The 12,707-nt window shown below is 46.5% G+C and overlaps 1 protein-coding gene across 3 annotated transcripts in view; it reads right to left on the bottom strand.

The window, feature by feature from the left end:
* The window catches only part of GDAP1L1 (ganglioside induced differentiation associated protein 1 like 1), a 37,752-nt gene that overhangs the window by 18,119 nt on the left and 6,926 nt on the right, over positions 1 to 12,707 (bottom strand). Inside the window, exon 1 of one of the 3 annotated variants that reach the window (XM_023756255.1) lies at positions 11,516 to 11,682. The exons of 1 other annotated variant lie outside the window; for it this stretch is intronic. In XM_023756255.1, the coding sequence (XP_023612023.1) occupies positions 11,516 to 11,521 (6 nt within the window). In that variant the 5' untranslated portion in view covers positions 11,522 to 11,682. Of the gene's footprint in view, positions 1 to 2,170; positions 2,411 to 11,515; positions 11,683 to 12,707 lie in introns of those variants that run through there. One more of the 3 variants, XM_006091427.3, reaches the window with a different exon arrangement.

Consider the following 12,707-nt stretch of genomic DNA (forward strand, 5'->3'; position numbering starts at 1 on the left):
GTTGAGAACCACTGCACTACAAGCTTCGGAGCAGAAGGGTGAGATTGCAGTTTTCACCTGTGGGCCTCCTGGGGGTGGGGTAAATGGTCAAGTGCAGCAATATGGACATAGCTGGGGGTCAGTGCCCAAGAGCTTGAAAGGCAAAGGTAGAGGTCATTTAGTTCCCTGCTGCCACATCTGGGAGGGGGCTTCTGGGAGACCTGCTCCATCTTGGGTGTCAGGACTGGCCCGCGGCAGGACCCAGACCTGGGCCTATTACTCCTGGCAGGGGCTCCCCACAAGTACATCCAAGACAAGGGCAAACTCTGAGAGGATGAGGACAATCTTGAACCAGGCTCTCATACCATCCCTCTGTCTCCCATCCAGTTCCCACCACTGGGGCCTGGCTCCTGAGGTTCCGGGTGGGAGGAGATTCTAACATCTGGAGATCAGGCTGATTCATCTCCAAACCCCCAACAACCTACACAGAGCCTGGCACACAGTAGGTGTTCACCATGCATGTATAAAACTTATGGGCGAGTCCCAGTGGGACCTTGGTTAATGTGACCTCTCCTGTACCTAGTACTTTATCGACATCCTAACACCTATTAGTAACAGAGCCTGACTCCACGCCAGGCACTGCTGTCAGCACTTTTTGTGCATCATCTCATTTCACCATCAAAATAGCCCTCTGATGAAGGTACTGCCATTAGCTCCATTTTACAGATTATAAAACTGAGGCTTTGGAGAGACAAGCGACCTGTCCAAAGTCCCATAGCAAGTTACTGGGGACAATGGTAATCCCACTAGAGACTGTCTGGCCTCAGAGTCTACCCTAAACTGGGATCACTCAAAGGGAGACCGTGGACCTACAATAGGGCCTGAAGCCATGATGAGGACTCAGGCTTTTTCCCGGAGGGACCCGGGGAGCCACTACAAGCTTCTGAGTAGAATGGTGAGATTGCAGTTTTCACCTGTGGGCTTCATCAGCATCACCTGGCAGCTTGTTAGACATGCAGTACGTTGGGTCCCACGCCAGAACTACTGAGTCAGAATCTCTGGGGTGGGACCCAGCAGTCTGTGCTTTAACCAGGGTCATGCAGTGATTCCAATGCACGACCAAGTTTGAACAGTGCCATTCTAGAACAGTAGTCACACTGCCTCTTCAACAAACCTCTCAGCAACCCTCAGAGGGGTTGGAATTAAAGTAGCTATCATTATTATCCCATTTTCCAGAATATAAAACTGAGCCTTGACCAACACTCAAACCCAAATCTTTTGGTTCCAAGGCCCTTTTTCTTTATAGAATCCGTTTCTCCATCTGGGAAATGAGTGAATGGAACAAAAGGATCTTCCAGGGACAGGCAATGGGGCCTAAATGCTGGGCCCTGACCATGGTGCTGAATCCATACCCACAAACACTACGGTCACCCTGGGTTAGAAATTACGCCCCTAGAGGCACTCCTGTCTTACAGGCGCAGTGCTGGGCCCTCACCCCGACTCCCCCGGAAGCGGGAACCCCAATAACTCAGCACCAGACTGTATTACCAACTGCCCCCTAGGTCCCCTGAGTCTGAGAAGTGGTCGAGAGGCTATCTGTGCCTTTAAGAACAAAACACAGCTCTACATCTGGACTGGTCTAAGAGGATGCGTTAACTCCTTCCTTCTCAAGCAAGGGGCTGGGGATGGGGGGCTACAGACAGATCCCCCAACCCCCAGGCAGAGGAAGGCCCCAAACCGTGCAGAGGGGCAGAGGAACTGAAACTTGAAAGGCCTGTCGTGTCTAGGACAGCAGCTGGGAGGCCTGGCCTGTGAGGGGACTACCCGGCTGGAGGCCGGACCCCAGGAAGTGCTCCTCCTCCCTCCCGCAGCCGCCCCTCCAGCAGGCGGCCTTCCCAGCAGTGCCCATTCCCTTCCCCTTGCCTTTGTCTCTCTTCTCCACCCTCGAACAGATCTGGCCTTTCTGGGAGGGGAATAGGATGGATATTCCTAGAATTGGGGTCGGTGCTCCTGGCGCCCAAGACAGGGCCAGTCACCTCCAGGGGGAGCAGCCCAGTGCCTCTGTCCTCTGGCCTGGAAACCCCAGATTCCACCCTCCAGTCTTACACCAGGTCCCCAGGCCCCTTAACCCCTCCCCCCAAGCCTCGGAGCCACCAGGCGCATACAGTTCCTCTGCTTGCTCTGGCTATACCTTCTGGGAGCTGAAGGACTGGGTCCAGTGGTACAGTACCAGGCTCTCCTTGGGCCAATGGGCGGGGCTGGCCGCTTGGGGAGCGTCGGGGGCCTCCGCAGGCTTGGCTGCATCGCTCTCCAGCGCCGAGATGGGCCACCAGCTGCAGTTGGTGGGGGTCAGGTTGTTGGGGGTCGCCATGACAGCCGGGATCAGAGGGAGGAAGGAAGGAGGCTCCGGCAGCGCGGCTCTCTCTCGCTCAGCATCACATGGCCTCGTGGAGCCGGCCCCTCTCCTTAGCTCCCTCCCTCCCTCTCCGTGAATGTCATCACTCACCGGGCGGTGGGGGGGGCGCTAGGGGGATCCCGGGAGCTCCTTCCCTCCTCCTTGCCGTGGCCCGCCCCTGGCCCAAGAGAGACGAGCTACCAGTCCTCTCCATCAGGCTCCGTGGAAGGGTGCTTGGAGCCCCGGGGGAAGGAAGCCATGCCCCCCAGGTAGCTCCTATCTGGTCAGTCCCCTGCTGATAATTCCACCATTGTGAACAAATTCTGCCTCGATCTTCTAAGAAGCAAATATTTCTTTAGGAGAACTGGTGTTATAGAGATTCGTTCCTTTTATAAATTAGTGTCTGGAAATAGTTTGTCTCTCTTTGAAGCTGTTATTTTCTAACTTTTCTCCTGAAGGACCTCTAAGAGCAGAAGAAGAGAACAAACTATGGTTTATTGTGCATCCCGGCACTGTTCTAAAGGCTTTACAACCATCTACCCATTTAGCCCTCACAATAATCTGAATAGCTTCATTTTACAGAGGAGGAAATTGAGGTACAAAGAAGCTAAATGACCTTGCCCAAGGTCACCTAGCTAGTAAGTGGTGGAGTTGAGATTCTAACTCAGGCTATCTGGTTCCAAAGTCTTAGCCAATACGCTCTTAGCCATAAGACCATGAGAACATATTAATCTAAACAGCAGCACAGCAAGCAGTTATCAACCCACATACTTTATATGCATAATCTCATTTCATCTGCACAATAATCATTTTTCCCAGATGAAGAAGGGGAAGCTCAGAGATGTTAATCATTGGTCTAAGGTCACATCTTCACCCCAGGAGACTGAGGCACAACCAGAGGAGCCCAAAGAAACAGAGGTTATCCTAAACATTCATGAGAACTTTACATAAAGTTCCTTAATATCCCCTTCTTCCCTTACTATAAATATTGTTGTAATTTATTTACCATTGAGCAAATAGATGCACCGGCAAAATAAGCTTCTAAGTTTCCAACCCCTCCCCCAAGTCACACTACCAAGGACCCCTGGCCACATCACCCTCCAGGCAGAGAAGCATGGCTCTTGAGGAATCAATGGTGTTCCTTCCGCCCATTAACAAAAGTTCTGTGGCTCATGGGTTTTTCTTTTTTCTTTGGCTGCCAAGGAAACTTGGAGCTACATTTTCTGCTAAGTCCCAGTCACCACATTAAGCCAACCTCGTTTAGAAAATTCTCTTTTTCAAAGTGTCTTGTTCAGTTTTATTGTGCAAAGAAGGATATACTGTGTCTTGAGGGAAAATTCAAATGTCTGTGAATTCAGGGGAATAAGGCTTTAGAATTCGATCAAGGTGGAAAATCTGGCCCCTGACTGTGTCTTCCACCTGATGTATCCAGGGAGCCAGACTCAGCATCACACTCAGTGTGTGTTCATCCCCTCAACAAATATTAATTGTGCACCCACCATGTACTAGGCACTTCAATGACACAAGAGATATAGTGATAAATAGACACTGGTCTGCTCATTGTATTTTTTCCTTAGCAATACATTTTGGAAAGAGTTTATCAACACAGGTCTACCCCATACTTTAAAAGATCCAACATTGTATAGATGCACCATAATAAATTGAACAACTTCTACTGATGGACATATATAGCTGTTTCTAATCCTTTGTTATTAAAAACAATGCTGCAGTGAACATCTTTATTCATATGTATTTGTGCACATATTTGAGAATAATCTGTATGATAAATTCTTAGAAATGGAATTGCTGGATCAAAGAATATGTCTTTGCCAAAGTTCTTTCAGAAGAGGCTGTCCCAATTTATACTCCCCACTAACAGTCTATAAAAGTGCCCATTGCCCTACACCCTTGCCAACACAACATATTTTAAACATTTTTAAAAATCTATGGGTGAAGAATGGTATCTCACAGTTTTTATTTGCTTTTTGCCTTATTATAAAAAACATTTTCAGCCCTGGCCAGTTTTCTCAGTGGTTAGAGCATAGGCCCGTGGACCGAAGGGTTATGGGTTTGATTCCTGGTCAAGGGCACGTACCTTGGTTGCAGGTTCCCCAGTCCCAGCAGGGGCCTGTGCAGGAGGCAACCAATTGATGTGTCTCTCTCATGTCAATGTTTCTGTCTCTGCCCCCTTCCCCTGCTCCTTCTTCCCTTCCACTCTCTAGAAATCAATGGGAAAAATATCCTCGGGTAAGGCTAAAATTTTTAAAAAATATTTTCAAACACATGAAACAGCAAACAAAAATAGCTCAATGAGCACCCATCATCTAGATATCATCATTCTAAAAACTTGCCAAATGTTTAATCTGGGGGAGAGGGTTTGAAGTATTTTGAAATAAAGTATAGGCATCATGATATTTCACTCACTAACAACTTCAGTATTACTTTATACCTAACACAGGTCATTTTCTTACATAAACCAACACATTTTTCACATTTAAAAAAATAACAATAAGGCCCTAATATCTAGTTCATAATTAAATTTATCCAGTTGTACCAGAAATGAATGTCTTCGTTGCTGGTTTCAACCAAGATCCAATCAAGGACCATGTGGTAAATTCTGTTGTTACACCTTACGTCCTAGAATGGTCCTTACTTTTTAAAATTTTTTTCCCCATAACCTTGACTCATGAAGAGACTGGTCAGCTGTCTTGTACAATGCTTCACTTTAGGGAGCATTGGTTGGTCATTGTGGTATGTCCTTTAACTTGTCATACTCGGCCTTGTATTTCCTATAAACTAGTACTTAGATTTAAAGGATAGATTAGATTCAGGTTAAACATTTTGGGGGTGAGAATTTAATACTTGATAGGCTGTGCTGTGTGCTTCATTTTGCCTCACTTCAGGAGGTCCATAATATCTTGTTGTTCCACTATTAACGACGCCAAGTTTGATTACTGGGTTACAGTGGTGACCACATCTCTCCATGTTAAATGTTTATTTCTCCTCTCCCCATCAGAACCTTGTGGGCATCCAGTTCCTCATCAATTGATGGTCCTTGACTGAACCAATTATCAGGGATTGTAAAACAATTTTCTAATTTTGTCTTTTCATTTACATTTATCAGTTGGCACTCTCTATTTGAATTTCATTAATTATGAATGAAGCTGACCATCCTTTTAAATGCTTAAAAGCCATTTACATTTATTTCCCAGCAAATTGTCTGGGTTTCCGTGGGACCTGGGCAATTATAACACAGCATGATGAGTGCTGATTGGGGTGAGGACAGGGGTTGTGGTAGAGCTGGGAAGGAACATCCAGCTGGCCCTGCCTCCTCAGGTGCTGACCATGCCAGTCAAGGCTTTCAGATGCAGTGGCTCTCAGTATGGGTTTCTCTGAAGCAGATCCTGAGACAAGAATTCAAAGACAAGCAATTACTTTGGGAGAGAAGGGAAATCCCGGGAAATGAGACAGGAAAGGCAGCCAAGGAAGGTGTGTTGTCAAGCAAGTTAGCACTGTGAGCAGCTGGAGCTTAATCACACAGGGAAATTCTGAGGCTGGTATAAAACACCTTGGCATTATCCCACCTGAGGAGGAAGAGAGCTGGGGAATTTATATACCCAGTTGTCAGTCATTGCTCTAGGAGTGCTCCCAGGAATGTTAACTCCCCAGCAGTTCAGGCTTGTCCTGCAGTTGGCAGAGTGGGTTCCAGTGACCACAAAAAGCCCCCTGGCAATAAATATGGGTGCTAGCAGCTGGGGGCTAGCTTGTGTGCACTGAAATGGTAAAAGTGTGTGTGTGTGTCGGGGTGGGGGGAGGTTTGGGGAGAAACCGGTAGCGCATCTGTTCAGGGGCCTCCAAGCAGAGATGCTAAGGATGAAGAGGAATTAGCTAAATGAAGAGAAGATGGGAAAGGGATGCATGCTCCAGGCAGAGAAAGCAGGTGAAAAGGCCCAGAGGTGAGAGTGTGGATGGTAAATTTGAGGGACTGACAGCTATTCATCTGGCTGGAGGCAGAGGTGAGAGATGAGGCTGAGTGGTGATGCCAGGCCTGTTAAGCCACCTTTAGGAGTTATCACATGTTGAGGGTACTGGGAAGTTTTAATCAGGGAAATAACATCCAGTTTGGGTGCCAGAAATCTTAAACGGCCTGAAGTACTTATACTGACAGTCCCATGTATTAATTCACACTGGGAGCTAAATGTTCCTTCTCAGTGATGGGATTATTCATGCCCTTTTTCCATGGCAACTAGGGATGGACTTGCCACCAAGAGGTTGCCATTGAATGTGAACTCGGCACAGTGAGATGGGAGTCTCAAGGAAATATTTCACTTGGGTCCACTACTGGTAGATTATAATATATGCCACTATCCTATATAATAAAAGGCCAGGGACCATAAGCATAACGACCGGAACGACTGCTCAACCAGTCGCCATGAGGTGCATTGACCACCTCTCGGTCCCTCCCTCCCCTGCCGCCCCGCAGGCTCTGATCGCAGCATGGCGAACAGGGAACCACAGCGAACGCCAGGGGGGGGAGGGGGGGTGGCGGTGGGGCGGGACTGGGGACTGGTGAGCGGCAGCGGGGGGCGGCGAGTGGCGAGGCGGTGGCAGCGAGCATCGTGGGGAAGTGGCAGGGAGTGGCATGGGGCAGTGGACATGGCCCTGATCACAGGCTAGGCCTAGGGACTCTACGCAAGCACGATTTTGTGCACTGGGCCTCTAGTCTATAATAATAAAAGAGTAATATGCTAATTAGACCAGACAGCCGAATGACCTTCTGGATGTCCTTCTGGACAAAGCTGTGGCAGTAGGGGCCAAGGCAGAGGCGATTAGGGGCGATCAGGCAAGCAGGCAGAGTGGTTAGGAGCCAGTGGTCCCGGATTGCAAGAAGGATGTCTGACTGCCGGTTTAGACCCGATCCCACAGGGATTCCTATGGGATTGGGCCTAAACTAGCAGTCGGACATCCCCTGAGGGGCCCTGGATTTCGAGAGGGTGCAGGCTGGGCTGAGGCCCCTCTCCCCCCCACACCCCATGCACAAATTTCGTGCATTGGGCCTCTAGTAATATATATAGTAACAGCCATGAGGGTTTTCCTGTGAAGCACTTTACAATCATTATCTGAGGTGATATTTTTATTATCCTGATAACACAGATTAGGAAACTGATGTTCAGATGAATGAAGTTATCATTGGCCCAAAGTCAAGAGCTAACAAACACCCAAGTCTATAGACAATAGAATTCTAAGTGTCCAGACAGATAAATGAGAGTATATTCATTCCATGAAACAATTTATATCCACTAAATGAGAAAAATTACAATTAAAAGATTACAATTAAAAACAGGTTATCCTATATAATAAAACCCTAAAATGCAAATCGACCAAACAGCGGAACGACTGGTCACTATGACGTGTACTGACCACCAGGGGGCAGACGTTCAATGCAGGAGCTGCCCCCTGGTGGTCAGTGTGCTCCCACAGGGGGAGTGCTGCTCAGCCAGAAGCCGGGCTCATGGCTGGCGAGCACAGCAATGCTAAGGACTCCTTGGGGGATGTCTGCCTGCCGGCTTAGGCCCACTACTCCCCCACCCCCCGGAGCAGGCCTAAGCTGGCAGGTGGACATTCCCCAAGGGGTCCTGGACTGCGAGAGAGGGCATAGTCCGGGCTGAGGAGCCCACCCCCACCCCCACCCCCAGTGCATGAATGTCATGTACCGGACCTCTAGTAATAATTTACTCTAAAAGTCCTCTTTAGCTTAGGTTACTATAATATTTAAAATGTAAAAGGCTACCAAAAAAGTATGTGCAATTAAATTTTTAAATATTATAGAAGGATAGTCAATAAAGTAGTTATGTAGTTAGACTGGGGTGGGTATAGACAGGAATAAAAGGAAAATTCCGAGTGATTTTTTAAAATTGGATTTTCTGCCGAAACCGGTTTGGCTCAGTGGATAGAGCGTCGGCCTGCGGACTGAAAGGTCCCAGGTTCAATTCCGGTCAAGGGCATGTACCTGGGTTGCGGGCACATCCCCAGAAGATGTGCAGGAGGCAGCTGATCGATGTTTCTCTCTCATCGATGTTTCTAACTCTCTATCTCTCTCCCTTCCTCTCTGTAAAAAATCAATTAAAAAATATTTTTTTTTTAAATTGGATTTTCTGGTTTTTCTAGTATTGTGAACTGAATTATAGCCCCACAAAATCCATGTTTTAGTCCTAAACCTAAATGTGACAGTATTTGGCTATAGAGCCTTTAAGGAGGTGATTATGGTTAAATTGGGTCATAAGGGTGGGGCCTTAATCCAATAGGACTGGTGTCTTTATCAGAGGAAGAGACACCAGAGATCTCTCTTCTCAATCAAGCACCAAGGAAAGGCCATGTGATGACATAGTGAGAAGGCAGCCATCTGCAAACCAGAAGAGGTCTCACCAGAAACCAACCTTGGTGGGACCTTGATCTTGAATTCCAGGTTCTAGAACTGTGAGGACAATACATCTGTTACTTAAGCCACCCAATTTGTGGTATTTTGATATGGCAGACCAAGCAGACTAACACACCTAGATAGAAGTGCATTATTTCTATCTTAAAAAAATATTCAAAATTGTTAAAAAAGAGATACTGCTTGATTTCTGCCTTATATTATTAGGGACAAGCTGGCCCTGGTCTTTGAACTACAGGAAAAAGGGAAGGAATTAACATGGTCTGAGTGTCCTTTAGCCAGATCCTTTACAGAAATCCCACAAGAAGAGTACTAAATTCCACACCTGACAGATGGGAAAACTGAGGCTCAAAAAACACTAAATGCTTGACCCAAAATCACCAGCTAGGAGGCAGCAGAGCTGGGAATGGGGTCCAGATCTATCTGATCCTGATACACCTGAGCTCTTTCTCCTCATGCCACTGCCCCCATATGCAGATGCTGAAATGGTCACAGACACAAATGGGGTGCGTGTGGGTGACATCCTTCAGCCTGGATGGATCACTCAGGAGACTTTGCTTCTAAGTTCTGAGCAGATAGATGGCTCTCCTGGGAGTTAGAAGGTGCCTGAAGGAATTCTTTGTGAAAAATCCTACTGGCTAATGCATCTAATTTCTACATCTATTATATCAGGGCCTGCTGACTGAGGAAGCTACAGAGACCAGAGAAATGCTATAAACATGAGGCGGACCAGGTATGAACCCACAGGATGTGGTGGAGACTGTGAAGACCAGAGCATGAGTTCCACGCTACAGGGACAGCTGCTTCTGGCTCTAGCCAATAGCTATTCTGGATTTTCAAGAACCTGGGAATCCAGATATTTGTTTTGAAATTGCTCATTTTAAAATTTGTTGATAAATTTTTAAGAATCAGGCATAACAAAATATATTTGTGGGTTGCATCTAAGCCTTTACATTGTCCGTTTGTAGTTTCTGCTTTAGATCATTGTTGTCACAATCCTGGAGGCAGTATGCTAGTTAACACAGCCCTGTAACTCATAAACTGCTCAATCACAGCAGCTTTACACAGAAGCTCATTTTTCAATCACATAAAGTCCAATTAGCAGCATGGGGTGGGGGAGCAGGGAGTTCTGTCAATCTTCCCATGTGGCATCCAAGATCACCAAGGCACTGATATCCAATGGTCATTGAAATCCAAAGGGCAGATAATGAAGAAAGAGAGCAGAGGACCATGGAAGCACTCCTCCTTCTGCCCACGTTCCCTCAGTCAGAATTCAGTCCTGTGGCTGCCCCCCTAAAGGCTAATCGGAGCTGGGAAACATAGTGCCTGGCCTGTGCAGCCCCTTTCCAACAACTCTATCCTATGGACTGGGGACACAGATATCTGGGGGATGGTTACCCATCTCTTCCTCATGTAGTTATTATCATCTCCATTTTGCAGATGAAGAAACAAATCTCAGAGAGGCTAAGTGAGCTATGAGAAGTTATGCAGTCAGGAGCGCTGTCTTTCTAAGACCAATCCAGGGACATTTTCTCTATCTCAGTGTTTCCCAAACTTGCCATCTCATAAGAATCAGCTACATCACTTGTTGCACATACAGATTCCTGAACCTTGCCCCAGACCTTGAATCTGAGTCAAGGAAGACTATGGTAACCTGTATTTCCATCAAGAATCCCAGATGATTCTTATAGCAGGCTCTACACCAGGGGCTACAGCTTAGACTCATCTGGGGAGCTTTGTGAATGCTAATCTCTTGGTCCCAACCCTAGAAATGCTGACACTGACATTTTGTAAAACTTCCAGGTGACAGGTGACTGTGATGTGCAGCCCGGACTCAGAACCACTGCCTCTGCTCCCACACCACACTGGATGGTTGTGAGAGCCACCGGAAAGAGCTTTTCAACTAAAGCAACTAGAGAGAAAGAGCGAGACAGAGAGGAAGAGGGGGATAGAGGGGGATCAAGGGGAGTGAGAGAAATATATATAGAGAGAGATACATGAGTGGGAATTAGCAGTAAAAAAAAAAAACCTCTTCAAAAGATTCTAATGTGCAGTCTGGATGGAGACCTTATTGAAGAAATGGATCAGATAGATCCATTTATCAGTCTGGATAAATCTAACTTTCCGTATTTTTAAAGCATCCCAAGGAATTGTGATACCAATCCCTAAGGCTCTGCTACTCCAAGTGTGGTCTGAAGTATCAGCACACTGCCCTGGCCAGTTTTGCTCAATGGTTAGAGTGTTTGCCCTTGGACCGAAGGTCAATGGTTCAATTCCTGGTCAAGGGCACAAATCTCAGTTGCAGGTTCGTGCCCCAGGGGTGCATGCAGAAGGCAACCAATCGATGTGTCTGTCATATCAATGTTTTTCTCCCTCCTCCTCCTCCCTCCTTCCCTTCCACTCTGAAAATCAATGGAAAGAATGTCCTCGGGTGAGAAATAAATAAATAAATAAATAAAGTATCAGCACATCACTAGGAACTGGTAAGAAATGCAGAATCTCAGTCCCTACCCTAGACCTGCTGAATCAGAATCCACAGTCCAACAAGACCCCTGAAGATCAGCACACAGCTTAGTATGAGGTGTTGATCTAAGGCACACAGGCTCTCTGGGAGAACAGCAGACCAGGTCCTCCAATCAGGGCTGGCTCATCTGTTCTCCCTCCCCACCCACCTCCTGAAGCTGTAGAATCCTTTCAAGTGTTACCAGCATAGTCTGTCCTCAAAGGTTTGGGCCTCACTGTCCCCATGCTGTGGCCATCTGTTCACGGATACTTTGTTGGAAGGTCTGGGCACGTGCACAGTGTGATGAATCAACAGGGAGCTTGCAGGCCCTTCCTGCCAGGGAAGGACAGCACAGACGACTGGGTGCTTTACCTGAAGATGTAAAGATCTGTAGTTTGAACAGGCAGACAGACTTGCTTTATGAATTTCTGGGGCCAATCAGAGGAAGTTAGGGGGAGGGAGGTTACAGTTTACTGTGCCAATCAGTCATGAAGGCAGTTTGGTTAGACACAAACTATTGTTCATGCACAATTTCTGTGTTGGTCTCTACTAGTTTAAAAGCACAGTGAGGTCAGTGGCTGAACTACCTGTGGAGTTCATATTATACGGTCTAGCATACTATAGCACCTGCCCAGTAAATATGTTTACTTAAACAGCTGAAATGCCCATTAAGCCCTTGTTTGTCTCTCACTGGTAATTTTTATGCACTATAGGATAATTAGGCATCTTTTTGTGCTCTTTATAGTATTTCTGTCAGGTGTTCATACTACCCATTTTCTTCTTGTTTTCTCAAGTTCTAATTCCTTTTCATCCAGCTTATATTTGCATTTTTTTTGTAATGGCAAAACAACTAAAGTATCTCAAATGGCCAATGAAAAGGGGTTTGTTAAATAATCCAGGAGCTCTCTCCCACCAAAGTCCACCCATCCACCAATTAAGAACCACTTATCTGAACAGATCCCACTAAGACATCAACAGTATGGTTTCTGAGTGGGTGGAATTATGGGTATTCTCTATGAATTACTTTTTGTTTGGCTGTATCATCTGACTTTTCCTCCTGTTCTGAGCATCTATTACTTTTAAGTAGGAAAAACTAACCAATAGGAAGTGGATTGTTTCTAAACGCTATTTTAAATCTCTAAACCATTGTAGCCAGCTTTATATAATTGGGAATATTTTTGAGAAACACGCAAGTTGAAAAACAGAGGGAATGTTTCCAATTACCAGTTAGCAAGGAAGTTGAGGCCCAAAGTAGTAAAGTGATTTATCTGTCTCAGGGTACACAGCCAGGCAGGAGCAGAACTCAGGCCCTGACTTGCAGACTGGTGTTCTTTCCTTCTATCACTCCCTTCCCTTCCCACTGTGAACCCCTTACTGCTTTCTCTTTCACTAAG

This window comes from Myotis lucifugus, unplaced genomic scaffold, assembly GCF_000147115.1.
Source record: "Myotis lucifugus unplaced genomic scaffold, Myoluc2.0 scaffold_90, whole genome shotgun sequence".
Taxonomy (NCBI): domain Eukaryota; kingdom Metazoa; phylum Chordata; class Mammalia; order Chiroptera; family Vespertilionidae; genus Myotis; species Myotis lucifugus.